The following is a 20,371-nucleotide window of genomic DNA, read 5'->3' as shown; positions in this document are numbered from 1 at the left end:
CCATATTGACTCAAGAATGCCAACATTAATGATTTATAATTCATTATTGAACCAGTTGGGGGCCCTTCATGTTGTTTCCTATGTCCCTATTGTTGGGGTTCAGGGGTTCAGGGGAGCCCTCCGCTTCCCTGAGAGTATGTTTCTCCAGGTTCTTGGTCTATCACTCTGAGAGAGTGGACCACAGTGCAGTACACTCATGAAATAAATACCAGACCCCAAAAGTGTTACAGAAAAGTGATTTATTTAGGCAGAGAGAGAAAAAGAAAGAGAGATAGAAACAGCTAGCTCTCACACTGAATGAGAGAAAGAAAAGCTGCTCTCACACTGAGTGAGAAGGGTTCCCAGAGGAAGAAAACCAGAGAAGGAAAACTCCCCTCACACTGTGTGAGAGAATCCAGAAAGATGGAATCCAGGAGAGGAAAGACAGCTTCCACACTGAGTGGAAGAGGATCCCAGAGGGGAAAACCAGGAGGAGAAAGAGAGCTCCCACTATGTGGGAGGGAATTCCAAAGAGCTGGAAATCCAGTGTGGGTAAAGGAGCAGGGGAATTTATCCTGGGAGAAATTCCCACCTCCCCAAGTTCCTCTGGCCAATGAAAGGAGTTCCTTTAAACTTCCACTGGAGTGACTGACCCTTAGTTTCTTCCCACACCCGCAAAATTTACACATAAACCATTAAATCTCCCTGATGGAGAGAGATGGGAATGGGGCATCTTGCTGGAAGTTCTTGCCCTTAAAACTACGCCCCCTTGTGGACCCAGAAAGAGAACGCATTCCCTCACTATGATATGCTCTCATCATTTCATTTAGAACTTACTTTCTGACATAAGGTGTTACACTTTCCTCTTCCATCTATCCTACAATCAGTTACTTCTCTGAGGAATGCTTTTTCTTTCAGTAGGATAGAATTGGATACCAAGTTCTGGGCACTAGATGTGCCCTTTGCTACTGGGATATCTTTGCTTCTTGGTTCATTTAGCAGACAGAACTAGGACATACACATACACAGAGAATGAGAGAGAGAGACAGAAACAAATACATACATATATACCCATATACATAAACAGAGGAACATATTTACATTTACATGTGCACATATATATGCATATACTCATACATATAAATATACATTAAAAATAATGAGTTCACGGCCAGGTGTGGTGGCGGCTCATGCCTGTAATCCCAGCACTTTGGGAGGCTGAGGCAGGTGGATCACCTGAGGTTGGTGATCACTTGCAGATAATTAACATCATTGTCTTCTGATTTATAGTTGTTGTGTTTATATAGCCAAGTAATTATGTGTATGTTTTCCTATTTTCCCATCTTTATTGTGCAAAATTAGTGGGACATGGTGGTGCATGCCTATAATCTCAGCTACTTGGGAGGCTGAGGCAGGATAATCACTTAAACCTGGAAGGCAAAGGTTGTAGTGAGCTGAGATCTCGCCTTTGCACTCCAGCCTGGGCAACAAGAGCGAAACTCTATATCAAAAAACTAAAATAAAATAATAATAAAAATCACGAGTTCATATAAAAACCTTCAATTCAAATCTATCCCACAAGGTCCTCTTTCACCTCCTCCAATCCATATTTGTATGTACCTTCCTTAACAATGAAAACCATACCTCAGAATATCAATTTTTTTGCTCAAATTTGTAATATATCTAAGATAATTTTATAATTGCTTTACACATACCATCCCAATAAACCAACCTACTAAAAATCAATCAGAATTTGTTTCCAATTCTTTTTTTTTTTTTTCTGAGACAGAGTCTCATTCCATCCCACAGACTGGACTGCAGTGACACCATCTCAACTCACTAGAACCTCTGCCTCCTAGGCTCAGAAGATTCTGGTGCTTCAGCTTCCTGAGTAGCTGGAATTACAAGTGCGTGCCACGATGCACAGCTAATTTTTGTATCTTTAGTAGAGACTGTCTTTTGCCATGTTGGCCAGGCTTGTCTCAAACTGCTGACCTCAAGTAATCCACCCACCTCAGCCTCCCAAAGCTCTGGGATTACAGGCATGAGCCACCGCACCTGCCCTGTTTCCAATTCTTACATTCATGGCCCACTTACCCTCCAATCCCAGCCCCCACTGAAGACTAGTATAGTCAAATAGTATGGTTACCTGGATTATTCCTTCTTTTTTTCCCTTCAGTGTAATTAATGACATTCATTTAAAATAAAACTGCTTCTTTATTTACATTTGCTTTCAGTTTATTTTTTTTTAACTTTTCCCGTTCTTACTGATTTATTTTGAATATATAAACATTGAAATCTTGCCAAAAGATAAAATATGTATTTTTTGAAGTGTAGTCAAAGAAGTGTTACTCTCTCTGTTTGCCTTCTACCCCAAGGGATGCTGCGCCACTTGGGACAGAAAGGTCTCAATTTACAACATTTGCTGATTTACATGGTGTAAATATACCCACAGCAGTGGCTAATTTCACACTACCAACCTCATGTCAACCAGCCTGCAAAACTACTAGAAACTTAACAATTGGCTCTTGCAAGCCAGTACAAATAAACTGCAACATACAGTGCTTGCACTTGACCTCCTCACCATCACTTGTAGGTAATTAACATAATTGTTTTCTGGTTTATCTTCACAGTGTTTATATAGCCAAGTAGTTATGTGTATGTTTTCCTATTTTTCCATCTTTCTTATGCAAAAAAAATAGTACAACATGTTCTTTTGAGTTTTGTAAAGCAGGTAAATATTAACACTACCAAAATAAAAATTTATTACCGGAAGTACCAAAAAGGACTTTCAAATTTATTTTTCTAAATATTATCTTATTATTTTAGATGCTAAGTATAATACTTATGTAATGATAATTTTCAACCATGGCATTAGAATTACTTGAGGAATTAAAATATATATATATTGCTATTTAGACCCCATTCTGAACCAACTGAATCAATATCTGAAAGGAAGAGCAAAGGGTATGTTGTCACATGGGTATCAGAATGTATTTAAATTCCTCTGGTGTTTTAAATGTGCATCCAGGGTTAAGAGCCATTGTCATAAAGGAAATTTATGTATTTAAAATTAATAATTGAAGGTATCAGGCTATTCAATGCATTTAGATAAAATGCCAGGCAACTCCTAAATCAATAACTAAAATAAGCATCTCAGAAATGTATCTGCCTTTATTCCTACAAACCAGAAATTCTGTGTTCTAAATATACTTTGTTAATTGCATTATTTCTTTTTCTATCATAATCACTAATATATATCTATTCGTATTCAAATAAACATTAACACTACCCCTAGCAGGTTATCCTGTTTAATTTTAACTCCTCCTTATCTTTTACTGCAGAGCCATTATTCTTTTCTCCATTATCCCCTTAAGTCAAATTGATATCATATTCTTTTCTAGTAATAAAAATATATTTTAAAATGTGATTGGTGTCAAGTGATGTAAAGTTAGGTCTACAAATCAGAGTAAAAGAAATATTATAAAATCTGAGATTTTGTTTGTAAAAATAGTATTTTTAAAAAATCAAGGGCAAACATACATGCACATGAATGCCCAGGTGTGTGCACACATACACATATACACAGAGAAAATATCATCTCCTCCCCATATTCATCTCGTGTAGTACCTTAAGTATCATTAAGTTGCTCAATGCAAGAAATCTAGTATTCATTCTTGATTCCTCCCAGACTCTCATTACATCTATCCCATTAAAAAGTCATATTAATTTTATCTCCAAATATACCTGCAATCTATCTACTTGTCTCCAAGGAGGTATCTTTTAAGTACAATAAAATCAAAGTAGTCATCTATAGTCACCTGAAGGTTAATAATCTTCCCAAGTTAAATAAGATAATCAGAGCTGTACATACCATAGGTGGATAAATATCACAACCACTTTGGTCTCAAGACTGCCACATAATAAAGGTTGCTAGTATTATAATTGTCTTACCTTACAAATATGTTAGATACCTTCAAGTCCTCTTAGTATATTCCTGGGAGTATGTGAAATGGTTACTGCAAAATATATTCTATAACTGTTCTATCACTAATGAAGGTCACAGTCAAGCCTATATAGTTTACATGTTAACACTCCACACATTCATTGGCAAAGTATATTTTAAAATAGACTAAAGAAGATATTTATTATAAACTGAATTGAATATTAATATATACAAATTTGCTTAATAGAGAATGTTTAATAGATGTTTCTATTAAAATATTCATCTGTATATTTCTAACTTTATTTCACTTCATTTTACCCACGTTTTGGCAATATTTTTTCCCAGACCATGTCTACTTCCAATTTGCTTAAATACCACTTTTCTTCCTATAATCTTTAAACATCATTGAATGTGTTGCTGGCTTCACACTATGCCTATTAGACTTTATATATGAAAATGGCTAAAGACCATTACCTGGGATTGAGAAAGAAAAGCAGGGGATGCCTCACTTGCATTTTGTGTCATACTTTCTGTCTTCTGAAATTGACTTTTAATGTCATATTTTCCAGGTCCTGGTACTCCCTAAATCACAAAAAGAAATACATTTTTTATTAAGATAGGATCTATAGCACCTAAGGGAAGAGGTGGCTAAATATCTGAACCAAAGCCACATAGTTCTTAAGTCAATTCCTACATAATATTACCAAAGCACTTCATTAAAAGGCAAGATGGAACCAACTTAAGAACAGCAAAAGAAAAAGAAAGAAAGAAAAGAAAAAATTTCCTTAGCAAACAGCCCTTGAACCTGAAAACACACTACCTGAAACTTTGCTGCCCTCTACTGATAAAGCTCAGATTATCCAGCTCTTCACAGGATTAAATACTAAAATGAAAAAAGAAATATGACTTCTCTAGTTCTTCTATTTAAAAGTATACATCAAATAATTTAATTCCATTGATAAAGTACCTTGTATATTTAAAAAATTGGTAGATTCAAATCTTCTGCTTCATACATACTTAAACTATTTTTCTTTGAAAGAATTACTCCTTGATTTACTGACTAATTGGCTTATAAATTTGACGTATAATGAAGTTATATCATTATATCCTGTTATTGCTAGCTTTATAATACTTCCGAATCCAACCACTTCTCTCCACCTCCATAACTACCACTCTGATCAAAGCCATCACCATCTCTTACCTGAATTATTGTAAAAGTCCCCTAACTGTCCCATGCTTCCATCCTTATCCATCTTCAATCTACTGACACAGGAGCCAGTGAAAGAGTTGTTCCACAATCTGTCAGATTATATCACTCCCCTTCTCAAACCCACCCAATGGTTACCAATCTCAGAACACAAACCAAATCCGTAATATGGTCTGAAGTATATGTACACACACACACACACACACACACACACACACACACACATTACCTCTCTAACCTCATCTCCTACTACTCTCCCTCATTCACTTTGCTACATCTCTTCCTCAAACAGATCAGGTATATATCTGCTTCATGAGCCTTTGGCAGTCTCTCTGCTTCCAATGTTCTCTGCAGCTTATTCCGTCATTATAATCAGGTCACTACCCAATGTCACCTTCTCAACGAGTCATTGCCAGACCACCTAATCTAATATTTCATCACCACTTCCAAACAATTTATGTCCCCTTCTCTGCCTTTTTTAACCTTATCATTTATTACTATCCAAAATATGATTTTCTGCTATACTGTAAGCGCCAGAAAGACAGGGTCATTTTATTTCTCTGTTTTACTTACTGCCATATCTCTAGAGTATAGAAGAGTATCAGGAATACAGTAGGGTTCAGTTAATATTTGCAAGAAGAATGGATGGATGAATGAATTGAATCCTACATTTTCACTGACTACATTATGAATTTGATGATGGGTTCCTATTGAAAATAATGTGGCTCCAAATAAGTGTATTGGCCAATTCTAATTATTATTTTTTGTTTTTGTTTTTTGCTTTTTGAGATGAGATCTCACTCCATTACCCAGGCTAGAGTGCAGTGGTGTGATCCCACCTCACTGCAACCTCTGCCTCCCGTGCTCAAATAATCCTCCCACCCCAGCCTCCTGAGTAGCTGGAACCATAGGTATGCACCACCAGGCCTGGCCAATTTTTGTATTTTTGGTAGAGATGGGTTTTGCCATGTTGGTCTTCAGTTCCCCTCAGATCACTTGAACTGAGCTCAAGCAATCCGCCTGCCTTGGCCTCCCAAAGTTCTGGGATTTCTGGGATTACAGGCATGAGCCACCGTGCCTGGCCAGCCATTCCTAATTATAATAAAATATGTAAGTCCTATGTATTTTTTAAACCTGATAATAATTTGAAAAAAAATTTAGTAGAAACTAAATATTTACAAGAAACTAATACAGAAGTATTTTTCATTTTAAATAGATTAGATTCTAAAAAGTTACGCAAAAGTGCATGTCACCTTGGCTCAAAGGAGCAGATTTACAACATCATTTGCTGGCTGGTAGAAAAGATGCACTTCAGCAATGATATGTAAGATTATTTTTATCTATCAACTTGTAGTAAGTTAAGTTCAGAAGAAAAGAAACTTCTACACAATTCTGTGGCTATATAAACCTACAAAATATGCAGTAAATATAGAAATATGGAGAGCATAACTTCAAATACATAGTGTTATCATATTTTCTGGAACTACACAGATGTGCCATATCCCTCTTCTCCCTATACAGTAGTCCTTCCTTATCCACAAGGGATACGTTCCAAGTCTCCCAATGAATGCTGAAACTGAGGATAATACAAAAGCCTATATACACTGTTATTTTTTTCTATATATACATATCTATGATAAACTTTAACTTACATTTTAGGCACAGAAAGATAGATAACAATAATTAATAATAAAATAGAACACTTCTAACAAATACTGTTCACAATTTCAGATAGAAGATTCATATCACAGATCTTAGCAACCTCAGCATATAATTTTTTCTCTCCTTATTGTCAATAACTTTCACTTTTCCAAAGGAAGCACTTTACAACTTCTCCTCGGCATATCCAACTTGCCAGTATCACTATTATTGCACTTTGGAGCCATTATTAGTTAAAATAATGGCTTTCAACACAAGCACTGGAATATCCCAACCGTCAATCTGATAACCAAAACAGCTGCTAGTGACTAATGGGCTTCACCTACCAGGCAGGATAAAGCAAGAAGTTGAGAGATTTCGTCACACTATGCAGAATGGCATGCAATTTTAAACCAAATTGTTTACTTCTGGATTTTTCCATATATTTTTAGACTGTGGTTGACTGTAAGTAACTAAAACCATATAAAGTGAAGGAGCACAAAAAGTGAGAATGCTATATAGGCCAACATGGTCAAAATGATCAGTGACTAACAAACCAGAATTACTTTTCCACTATTTTCAAAAGTTGAATAAGCATCACTACTAGGGATCATGGGGAAAAGATTACATGTGAATTATAAATGAATATACTTCAACTTAAGAAGACTATTTTGCATAAAAGGACAAATGAAATCTTGAATCCTTCAAGAAATACTTTTTTTGTTTTCTTCTGCTTTTTTGTAAAAATCCTACTGTTACTGAACTTTCCTTCACTAAAATAACATAGAGCAATCAAATGAGGTCCTCACTTCTAAAAAGCTAGGTTTAGCCACTTAGAAATAAGCTCCAAAATAAGTCTGTGAGAACTGACCACTAAAAAGCAGGTCTCCACTTATGACATTATAAATAAGGGAAAAACACTTTGAGGAGACCAAACCTAGACAAAGATGGAAAATGCTGTGATGTTCATCCTGTTTATCCAAATTGTGACCAACCGACAACCCGCCTTAATATCAATTATATAATTAATTACATAGCCCCCCCAGTTACTATCTTAGACCTAGCGAATCAGAATCTTGTTGAGTATGGGAATCTGTTTTTAACAAGCCCCACAGATTACTCTCAAGCACAATAAAGAACCACAGCCTGGCACAAAATGCATTTTCATAGCATCTTTTACTAATCACATCCATTCTAAGGAAGAAGACCCAGATCTTGAAGTATTGTGCCATGGAAACAAAGTTTTAAAATTATTTGTTTATGGCATCTTTTCATCTGTAATCTAATAAAAAATGGTTTTCTTTCTTTAAAAACTGACGTATAAACTTCCATTAGATCACGTTAAGTGCAGGGATTGGAAAACTGGGAAACAACATAACAGTTTAAACTTTATTCCTATGCCATCGTCAGTAATGATTATTACTAACATTTTTTCCTTTCAAGATGTTTTTGGAAAACAGGTGTAATTTGGTTAAATGAATAAGTTATTTAGTGGTGATTTCTAAGATTTTGGAGCACCCATCACCCAAGCAGTGTACACTGTGCCCAATGTGTATTCTTTTATCCCTCACCTCCATCCCACTCTTTTCCCCGAGTCCCCAAAGTCCATTTTATCATTCTTATCCTTTTGAGTCCTCATAGCTTAGCTCCCACTTATGAGTGAGATTGGGTTTCTATTCCTGGGTTACTTCACTTAGAATAATGATCTCCAATGTCATCCAGCTGGCTGTGAATGCCATTATTTCATTCCTTTTTATGGCTGAACAGCATTCCATGGAATGGATGGATGGATATATATACATAATACATATAAATTATATATATATATATATATATATCACATTTTATCTACTCATTGATTGATGGACATTTGGGCTCATTCATATTTTTGCAATTGCAAATTGTGCTGCTATAAACATGGATGCGCAAGTATCTTTTTCGTATACTGATTTATTTCCTCTGGGTAGATACTCAGGAGTGGGACTGCTGGATCAAATGGTAGATCTACTTTTAGTGTTTAAAGTAGTCTCCACACTGTTTTCCATAGTGGTTGTATTAGTTTACATTCCCAACAACAGTGGAAAACTGTTCCCTTTACACAACATCCATGACAATATCTAACATTTTTTTTATTTTTTATTATGGCTATTCTTGCAAGAGTAAGGTGGTGTCACATTGTGATTTTGATTTGCATTTCCGTGACAATTAGTGATGCTCAGCATTTTTTCATGTTTCTTGGCCATTTGTTTATCTTCTTTGGAGAACTGTCTTTTCATGCCCTTTGCCCAGTTTTTGATGAAACTGTTTGTTTTTTTCTTGCTGATTAGAGTTCCTTATAAATTCTGAATATTAATCCTTTCTCAGATGTAGAGATCATGAAGATTTTCTCCCACTCTATGAGTTGTCTGTCTTCCCTGCTGATTATTACTTTTGCTGTGCAGAAGCTTTTTAGTTTAATTAAGTCCCATCTATTTACCTTTGTTTCTGTTGTGTTTGCTATTTGGTTGTTGGTCATAAAGTCTTTGCCTAGGCAAATGTCTAGGAGAGTTTTCCAATGTTATCTTCTAAAATTTTCATGGTTTCAGGTCATAGATTTAAGTCTTTGATATATTTTGAGCTGATTTTTGTATATGGGGAGAGATGAGGATCTAGTTTCATTCACTCACATGTGGCTTGCCAATTATCCCAGCATTATTTGTTGAATAGAGTGTCCTTTCCCCACATTATGTTTTGTTTGCTTTATCAAAGTTCAGTTGACTATAAGTATTCGGGTTTATTTCTGAGTTCTCTATTCTGTTCCACTGGTCTATGTGCCTATTTCTATATCAGTGTCATGCTGTTTTGCTGACTATAGCCTTGTAGTATAATTTGACGTCAAGTAATGTGATGCCTCCATGTTTGTTCTTTTTGCTTAGTCTTGTTTTGGCTATGTGGGCTATTTTTGGTTTGATGTGTTGAATTTTAGAATTGTTTTTCCTAGTTCTGTGAAGAATGATGGTGGTATTTTAATGAGAATTGCATTAAATCTATAGATTGCTTTGGCAATATGGTTATTCTTACAATATTCTACCCATCCATGAGCACGAGATGTATTTCCATTTGGTTGTGTCATCTATGATTTCTTTCAGCAGTGTTCTGTAGTTTTCCTTGTAGATGTTTTCACTTCCTTGGTTAAGTATATACCTTTTGTTTGGGGGGGGGGGTTGAAGCTATTGTAAAAGGGTTGAATTATTGATTTGATGCTCAGCTTAATCACTGTTGGTGTACAGCAGACCTACTGATCTGTGTACATGAATTTTGTATCCTGAAACTTGGCTGATTTCATTTACCAGTTCTATGAGCTTTTTGGATGAATTTTTAGGGTTTTCTAGGTGTATGATAATGTTATCAGCAAATAGTGATAGTCTGACTTCTTCTTTACCAATTTGGATACCCTTTATTTCTTTCTCTGGTCTGACTGCTCTGGCTAGGACTTCCAGTACTATATTGAGTAGAGGTGATGAAAGTGGGCATCCTGTTCTTGTTCCAGTTCTCAGGGGGAATGCTTTCATCTTTTCCCTGTTTAGTATAATGTTTCCTGTGGGTTTATCATAGATGGCTTTTATTACCTTAAGGTGTGTCCCTTATATGCTGATTTTCCTGAGGGTTTTAATCATAAAGGAATGCTGGATATTGTCAAATGCTTTTTCTGTGTCTATTGAGATGATCATGTGATTTTTAAAAATTCTATTTATGTAGTATATCACACTTATTGACTTGCAGATGTCAAACAATCTCTGCATCCCTGGTATGAAACCCATTTGATCATAGTGGATGTATCTTTTGTATATGCTGTTGGATTCTGTTAGCTAGTATTTTGGTGAGGATTTTTGCATCTGGGTTACTCAGGGATATTGGTCTTTAGTTTTTTTTTTTTATTATTTCTCCTCCTGGTTTTAGCATTAGGGTGATACCAGCTTCATAGAATGATCGATGGAGGAGTCCCTCTCTCTCTATCTTGTGGGATAGTATCAATAGGATTGGCATCAATTCTTCTTTGAAAGTCTGATAGAATTCAGCTGTGAATCCATTTGGTCTTAAACTTTTAATTGTTGGTAGCTTTTTAATTACCATTTCAATTTTGCTCCTTGTTATTGGTCTGTTCAGAGTTTCTCTTTCTCCCTGATTTAATCTAGAAGGGTTGTCTATTTCCAGGAATTTATCTATCTCCTCTAGATCTTCTAGTTTACGTGAGTAAAGGTGTTCACAGTAGCCTTGAATGATCTTTTTTATTTCTGTGTCATCAGTTGTAATAGTTCCTGTTTCATTTCTAATTGAGCTTATTTGGATCTTCTATCTTCATTTCTTCATTAATCTCATTAATTGCCTATTAACTTTATTTATCTTTTCAAATAACCAGCTTTATGTTTCATTTATCTTTTGTATTGTTTTTTTGTTGTTGTTGTTGTTTCAATTTCATTTAGTTCTACCCTGTTCTGGTATTTCTTTTCTTCTGCTTATATATTATACAAGTTTTCAGAGGTTATATCATTTTTTTTAATTGTACTTTAGGTTCTGGGGTTCATGTGCAGATCACGCAGTATTGTTGCATAGGTACACACATGGCAATGTGGTTTGCTGCCTCCATCCCCCCATCACCGACATCTGGCATTTCTCCCCATGTTATTCCTCCCCAACATCCCCACACTGCCACTGTCCCTCTCTTGGCACCCCGCAACAGACCCCCGTGTGTGATGCTCCACATCCCCATATCCATGTGTTCTCATTGTTCATCACCTGCCTATAAGTGAGAACATGTGGTGTTTGATTTTCTATTCTTGTGTCAGTTTGCTGAAAATTATGATTTCCAGATTCATCCATGTCCCTACAAACGACACAAACTCATCACTTTTTATGGCTGCATACTATTCTATGGTGTATATGTGCCACATTTTCCCTGTCCAGTCTACTGCTGATGGGAATTTGTGTTGGTTCCAGGTCTTTGGTATTGTAAACAGTGCACCTATGAACATATGTGTGTATGTGTCTTTATAATACAATGATTTATAATACTTTGGGTATATACCCAGTAATTGGATTGCTGGATCAAAAGGAATTTCTATTTCTACGTCCTCGAGGAAGCGCCACACTGTCTTCCACAATGGTTGAACTAGTTTACACTCCCACCAACAGTGTAAAAGTGTTCCTATTTCTCCACATTCTCTCCAGCATCTGTTGTCTCCACATTTTTTAATAATCGCCATTCTAACTGGCATGAGGTGGCATCTCAATATGGTTTTGATTTGCATTTCTCTAATAATCAGTGATGATGAGCATTTTTTCATATGGTTTGTTGGCCATATGTCTTCTTTTGAAAAGTGTCCATATCCTTTGCCCACTTTTGGATGGGTTTGTTTGTTTGTTTGTTTCTTGCAAATCTGTTTTAGGTCTTTGCAGATTCAAGATATTAGCCCTTTGTCAGATGGGTAGATTGCAAAAATTTTTTCCCATTCTGTTGGTTGCTGGTTCACTCTAATGATGGTTTGTTTTGCTGTACAGAAGCTCTGGAGTTTAATTAGGACCCATTTGTCTATTTTGGCTTTTGATGACAATGCTTTTGATGTTTTAGTCATGAAGTCCTTGCCTATGCCTATGTCCTGAATGGTTTTGCCTAGGTTTTCTTCTAGGGTTTTTATGGTGTTATGTTTACGTCTTATGTTTACGTCTTTAATTCATCTGGAGTTAATTTTAGTGTAAGGTGTCAGAAAGGGGTCCAGTTCCTTCTTTCTGCACATGGCTAGCCAGTTTTCCCAACACCATTTATTAAACAGGGAATCCTTTCCCCATTGCTTGTTTTTGTCAGGTTTATCAAGGATCAGATGGTTGTAGATGTGTGGTGTTGCCTCTAGGGCCTCTGTTCTGTTCTATTGATCTATATCTCTGTTTTGGTACTGGTACCATGCTGTTTTGATTACTGTAGCATTGTAATATAGTTTCACATCAGGTAGCACGATGCCTCCATCTTTGTTCTTTATGCTTGGAATTGTCTTGGCTATGCGGGCTCTCTTTTGGTTCCATATAAAGTTTAAGGTGGTTTTTCTCCAGTTCTGTGAAGAAGGTCATTGGTAGCTTGATGGGGATAGCATTGAAACTACAAATTACTTTGGGAAGTATGGCCATTTTCAAGACATTGATTCTTCCTAACCATGAGCACAGAATGTTTTTCCATCTGTTTGTGCCATTATTTCCTTGAGCAGTGGTTTGTAGTTCTCCTTGGAGAGGTCCTTTACATCCTTTGTTAGTTGTATTCCTATTTTATTCTCTTTGTAACAAGCAATTGTGGAGTTTGCACATTATTTGGCTCTCTGTTAGTCTGTTATTAGTGTATAGAAATGCTTGCGATTTTTGCACATTGATTTTGTATCCTGAGACTTTGCTAAAGTTGCTCATCAGTTTCAGGAGATTTTGGCTAAGATGATTGGGTCTTCCAAACATAAAATCATGTTGTCTGCAAATAGAGACAATTTGAATTCCTCTTTTCCTAATTGAATACCCTCCATTTTTTTTCTTGCCTAATTGCTGTGGCTAAAACTTCCAACACTATATTGAATAGGAGTGGTGAAAGAGGGCGTCCTTATCTAGTGCCAGATTTCAAAAAAATGCTTCCAGTTTTTGCCCATTCAGTATGATATTGGCTGTGGGTTTGTCATAAATAGCTTTTATTGTTTTGAGATATGTTCCTTTGATACCCAGTTTATTGAGAGTTTTTAGCATAAAGTGCTGTTGAATTTTGTGGAAGGCCTTCTCTGTGTCTATTGAGATAATCGTGGTTTTTGATTTTGGTTCTGTTTATGTGGTGTATTACGTTTAGAGACTTGCATATTGTTGAACCAGCCTTGCAACCCTGGAGGTTATATCATTCTTATCATAAAGTTCAGAGAATTTTTTAATTCTCAACTTTATGTCATTGTTAACTCAATGATCATTCAGGAGTGGGTTATTTAATTTTTATGTATTTTCATGGATTGAGGAATCCCATTCGAATTGATTTCCAATTTTATTCCACTGTGGTCTAAGAGAGTACCTGCAATGTTTTCAATATTCTTATATTTGTTGAAACTTGTTTTGTGGCCTATCACATGGTCTACCTTGAAGAATGTTTCATGTGCTGATGAATAGAATGTATATTTTGCAGTTGTTGGAAAATATCTATTAATTCCATTTGCTGTAGGGTATAGTTTAAGTCTATTACCTCCCCTTTCCTCTAGGAATGTGGCTTCCTGAGACCTGAGCTGCAGTGATTATTGTTTCTCTTCCAGATCTATCCATCCAGCAGAGCTACTGGGCTCCAGGCTGATACTGGGGAGTGAATGCAAAGAGTCCTGTGATGTTACACATCTTCAGGTCTTTCAGCCTTGAATACCAACACCTACTCTGGCAGAGGTACCATGGGAGTAAAGTGGACTCTGTGAAGATCCTTGGTTGTATTTTGTTAAGTGTGCTGATTTCGTGTTGGTTGGCCCTGAGCTAGGAGGTGGTGCTTTCAAGAGTACATCAGCTACAGTTGTATAGGGAGGAATAGGTAATGGGGCAGCCATAGAGCTCCCAAGAGATTATATCCTTTGTCTTCAGCTACCACGGCAAGTAGGGAAAGATCATCAGGCTTGGGCAGGGTTTGGCATGTCTGAGCTCAGCCTTTTCTTGGGTGGGGCTTGCAGTGGCTTCTGTGAGAGATAGGAATGTAGTTCCCAGGCAAATGGAATTATATACCCAGTGGTATTATGGTTGCCTTTGCTGTGTCACACAGGCCACCAGGAAAGTGGCAGAAAGCCAGCAGCCACAGACCTCACCCCACTCCCATGCAGGCCACAGCCCAAAAGGCCAGTCTCACTCCCACCACTGCCACCACCACCCCCCCCCCCGCAAAAGCACTGAGTTTATTTCTATTGAACAGGACTAAGAACACACCCAGGTCTACAGGCCTCCAAGCTGAGAAAGCAAGCTGACTCACAGTTCCTTGGCTGTCCCACAAAGCCTATAGTGGTAATCTACATCCTTCATTGTGACTGTGAATTATCTTGGTTTTTTTGGTATGTTTCTGCAGTAGTTCTTGGAACAAAAGTACACATTGTGGGTCTCCCTACACTGCTCCATCTGTCCAACTGGGAGCTACAAGTTTACAAGTTAGTGCTACCTTCTATCCACAATCTTCCTTCTGGGTTGTCTTTTTTTAAGTCAGATTACATTGTAAGAGGACAAATTGATAGAAAGCTAAGATGGCTGACTAGACACAGCTAGATGGAACATCTGCCACTGAGAAACCAGGACATCAGGAAGACTAGAACATCCTAAGTAGATCTGCAAAGGGAAGGCACTAAAAATTGACAGATAAAGAACATCAATGTTGAACTAAAGTGGAAGGAAGCTGGGAACCCCACAAGAAGTTACCACACACCAGGACTTATTTCTTGTCCCCAGTGACTCCTAGAACACAGAAATGAGCCTAGTCGACTGAGCCCACCTGATATGGTTTGACTGTGTCCCCACCCAAATCTCATGTTGAATTGTAATCCCCACGTGTTGAAGGAGGACATGGTGGGAGGTAACTGTATCATGGAGACAGATTCCTCTCTTGCTGTTATCATGATATTGAGTGAGTTGTCATGGAATCTGATGGTTTAAAAATGTGTTGCACTTCACCTTTCATGATCTCTCTTCTGTCTCCATGTGAAGAAGATGCTTGCCTTCCCTTCACCTTCTGCCATAATTTTAAGTTTCCTGAGACCTCCGACTCATGTTTCCTATTAAGCCTGTGGAACTGTGAGTCAATTAACGCTTTTCTTCATAAATTACCCAGTCTCAGGCAGTTATTTCTGGCAGTATGATAAAGAACTAATACATCACCTTATACCACAATGAAACCCCCAAGTGCATCGAAGAAGATAAAAGCAAAAAAATAGTAATAATCCAAAGGATAGCAACTTCAAAGACTAAAGGAATGACAGCACATATAGATGAGAAAGAACCAGTGAAAAAACTCTGGCACCTCTAAAAGCCAGAGTGTCTTCTTAGCTACAAATGAGTATATTCGTTCCCCAACAGTAGTTATTAACAGCCTAAAAAGGCTGAAATAAAAGAAACAGAATTAAAAATATGAGTATAAATGAAGATCATTGACATTCAGGAAAAAGCAGAAATCCGATTTAAGCATTCAAAGGAATACAATAAAACAATACAGGAGATGACAGACAAAATAGCCATTTTAAGAAAGAACCAAACTGATTTGACAGAACTGAAAAAATAACTTCAAGAATTTCAGAACACAATCATAAGTATTAACAGCAGAATTCACCAATATAAGAAAAATTCTAGTGCTCAAAAACAAATTCTCCAAAATAACTCAGTTAGAAAAACAAAAAGAAAAGTGATTGAAGAAGAATGAACAAAATATCTAAGAAACATGGAATTATGTGAAGAGGCAAAATCTATAACACAGTGCCATTCCTGAAAGAGAAGAAGAGAAAGTAAACAATTTGCAAACCATTTCTCAGGATACTATCCATGAAAATTTCCTCAAACTCGCTAAAGCATTCCTATACACCAATAACAGACTTAAAGACAGCCAAATCAAGAACGAACTGCCATTCACAATTGCTACAAAAAGAATAAAATACCTAGGAATACAACTTACAAGGAACATAAGAGCCCTCTTCAAGAAAAACTACAAAACACTGCTCAATAAAATAAGAGAGGACACAAACAGATAAAGAAACATTCCATGTTCATGGTTAGGAAGAATCAATATCGTGAAAATGGCTATACTGCCCAAAGTAATTTACAAAATCAATGCTAACACCATCAAGCTACCATTGACTTTCTTCACAGAACTGGAAAAAACCACCGTGAACTTTATATGGAACCAAAAGAGAGCCCACAGAGCCAAGTCAATCCTAAGTAAAAAGAACACAGCAGGAGGCATCACACTACCGGACTTCAAACTATACTACAAGGCTACAGTAATCAAAACAGCATGGTACTGGTACCAATACAGAGATATAGACCAATGGAACAGAACAGAGGCATTGGAGGCAACACAGCATATCTTTGATAAACCTGACAAAAACAAGTAATGGGGAAAGGACTCCCTGTTTAATAAATGGTGTTTGGAAAACTGGCTAGCCTGTGTAGAAAGCAGAAACTGGACCCCTTCCTGATACCTTACACTAAAATTAACTCCAGATGGATTAAAGACTTAAACATAAGACCTGGCACCATAAAAACCCTAGAAGAAAATCTAGGCAACACCATTCAGGACATAGGAGTAGGCAAGGACTTCGTGCCCAAAACACCAAAAGCATTGGCAACAAAAGCCAAAATAGACAAATGCGACCTTATCAAACTCCACAGCTTCTGCACGGCAAAACAAACAGTCACAAGAGTGAATCGGCAACCAACAGAATGGGAAAACATTTTTGGAGTTTACCCATCTGACAAAGGGCTAATACCCAGAATGAACAAAGAACTCAAACAGATATACAAGAAAAAAACAAACAAGCCTATTTAAAAATGGGCAAAGGATATGAACAGACACTTTACAAAAGAAGACATACATGAGGCCAACAAACATGAAAAAATGCTCATCATCACTGGTAATTAGAGAGATGCAAATCAAAACCACATTGAGATACCATCTCACGCCAGTTAGAATGGCGATCATGAAAAAATCTGGAGACAACAGATGCTGGAGAGGATGTGGAGAAATAGGAACACTTTTACACTGTTGGTGGGAGTGTAAATTAGTTCAACCATTGTGGAAGACAGTGTGGTGAGTCCTCAAGGACCTGGAAATAGAAATTACATTTGACCCAGCAATCCCATTACTGGGTATATATCCAAAGGTCTATAAATCATTCCACTATAAGGACACATGCACACGAATGTTCATTGCAGCACTGTTTACAATAGCAAAGACCTGGAACCAACCCAAATGCCCATCGATGATAGACTGTACTGGGAAAATGTGGCACATATACACCATGGAATATTATGCAGCAATCAAAATTGATGAGTTCGTGTCCTTTGTAGGGACATGGATGAATCTGGAGAGCATCATTCTCAGCAAACTGACACGAGAACTGAAAACGAAACACCGCATATTCTCACTCATAGGCAGGTGATGAATAATGAGAACACATGGACACAGGGAGGGGAGTACTACACACTGGGGTCTATTGGGGGGAATAGGGGAGGGAAAGCGGGGGAGAGCTGGGGAGGGATAGCATGGGGAGAAATGCCAAATGTGGGTGAGGGGGTGGAAGGCAGCAAAACACACTGCCATGTGTGTACCTATGCAACTATCTTACATGTTCTGCACATGTACCCGAAAACCTAAAACACAATAAAAAATAAAAAATTAAAAAAAAAAAAAAAATCAAACTCAGGAAATGCAAAGAACCCCTGCAAGATACTATACAAGATGACCATGGCTAACACACAGAGTCATCAAATTCTCCAAGGTTGAAATGAAAGAAAAAATGTCAAAGGCAGCTAAAGAAAAGGAGCAAATAATTACAAAGGGACACTCATCAGGCTAACAGCAAACTTCTCAGCAGAAACCCTACAAGTCAGAAAAGACTGGAGACCTATATTTAGCATTCTTAAAGGAAAGAATTTCTAATTAAGAATTTCATGCCCACCCAACCTAAGCTTTATAAGCAAAGGAGAAGTAAGATATTTTTCAGATGAGCAAATGCTAACAGAATTCCTTCCCACCAGACATGCCTTACAGAAGATACTAAAGGGAGTACAAAATATGAATAGGAAAGACCATCACCAGCCAACACAAAAACACACTTATGTACTAGACCATTGACATTATAAGGAAACCACACAAACAAGTCTGCATAATAACCACTAACAACATGATGACAAGCTCAAATCTACACACATTAATATTAACTTATACAGTAAATGAACTAAATGCCCTAACTAAAAGGCACAGAGTGGCAAAGTGGATGAAGAAGCAAGACCCAACAGTATGCTATCTTCAAGAGAACATCTCAAACGCAATGACACCATAGGCTTAAAGTAAAGAGATGAAGAAAAATCTACTAAACAAATGGAAAACAGAAAAAAGTAGGGGTTGCTATTCTAATTTCAGGGGAAAAAAACTAGTTTTAAACCAACGAAGACAAAAAAAGACAAAGAAAGGTGTTACATAATAGTAAAGTGTTCAATTCAACAAAAAAACTATTCTAGATATATATGCACCCAACACAGAAGCACCCAGTTTCCATAAGGCAAGTCCTTAGAGACTTAGGAAGAGACTTAGGTAACCATACAATAGTAGTAGGAGGTTTCAACTACCTACTGACAGTATTAGATCACCAAGGCAGAAAAGTAACAAAGATATCCAGGACCTGAAATTGACACTTGAACAAATAGACTTAATAAACATTTGCAGAACTTTCAACTCAAAAACAACAGAATATACATTCTTCTCATCTGTACATGGTCCATACTCTAAAATCAACCATATAACCTCAGAACCAAGAAAAACAAAAATCATACCAACTCTCAGACCACAGTACAATAAAAATAGAAATCAATACTAAGAAAAGCAATCAAAAATACACAATTACATGCAAATTAAACAACCTACTCCTGAATGACATTTGGGTACACAATGAAATTGAGGCAGAAATTTAAAAAATTCTTTCAAACTAATGAGAATTAAGGTAATAACATACCAGAATCACTGTGACACAGAAAAAAACGTGTTAAGAGAGAATTTTACACTGCTAAATTCCCACGTCAAAAATTAAGAAAGATCTCAATCGACAATGTAATATCACACCTAGAGGAACTAGAGAAACAGGAGCAAACCAACCCCAAAGATAGCACAAAACAAGAAATAACAAAAATCAGCTGACCTGAAAAAAATTGAGATACAAAAAGCCATACAAAAGATCAACAAATAGAAGAATTTGTTTTTTGAAAGAATATATAAGACAGACCACTAGCTAGACTACAAGAAAAGAAAGAGAGAAGATCCCTAAAAAGACAATCAGAAATTACAAAGGGGAAGCTACCACTAACCCTACAGAATATAAAAAACCTTAGAGACTACTATGAACACCTCTATGCCACAGCAGGAAACCTAGAAGAAATGTATAAATTCCTAAAAACACACAATCTCCTAAGATTGAATACAGAAGAAATTGAATCCCTGAAGAGACAAATAATGAGTTTCAAATTTTACTAGGTAATATAAAGCCTACCAACCAGAAAAGGCTGAGGATCAGACAGATCCACAGCTGAATTACACCAAATGTAAAAAGATCTGGTACTATTCCTGCTAAACCTATTTGCAAAAATTGAGGAGTAGGGACTCCTTGACTCATTCTATAGGGCCAGCATCATTCTGATACCAAAGCCTGGCAAAGATGCAACAAAAAAAGAACCAACAGGCCAATCTGTCTAATGAACATAGATGAAAAAAAATCCTTAACAAAATACTAGCAAACCAAATCCAGAAGCACATCAAAAAGCTAACCCAACATAATCAAGTAAGTTTTATTCCTGGAATGCAAGGTCGGTTCAAAATAAACAAAATCAATAAA

General features: G+C 36.8%; 1 protein-coding gene across 3 annotated transcripts in view; it reads right to left on the bottom strand.

Moving 5' to 3' along the window:
- STPG2 (sperm tail PG-rich repeat containing 2) overlaps positions 1–20,371 on the bottom strand; it is a 667,306-nt gene that overhangs the window by 538,694 nt on the left and 108,241 nt on the right. For 2 of the 3 annotated variants that reach the window (XM_054253130.2, XM_054253131.2), the window contains 2 exons: positions 4,400–4,507; positions 817–987 (listed from right to left, as the gene is read on the bottom strand). In XM_054253130.2, coding sequence (XP_054109105.1) covers positions 817–987; positions 4,400–4,507 — 279 coding nt within the window. The remainder of the gene's footprint in view (positions 1–816; positions 988–4,399; positions 4,508–20,371) is intronic. The other variant, XM_035293288.3, reaches the window with a different exon arrangement.

Source organism: Callithrix jacchus, chromosome 3 (assembly GCF_049354715.1).
Source record: "Callithrix jacchus isolate 240 chromosome 3, calJac240_pri, whole genome shotgun sequence".
In the NCBI taxonomy this organism is placed as follows: Eukaryota; Metazoa; Chordata; class Mammalia; order Primates; family Cebidae; genus Callithrix; species Callithrix jacchus.
Note: the sequence above shows the minus strand (reverse complement) of the source record. Positions and strands in the feature narration are given on the sequence as shown.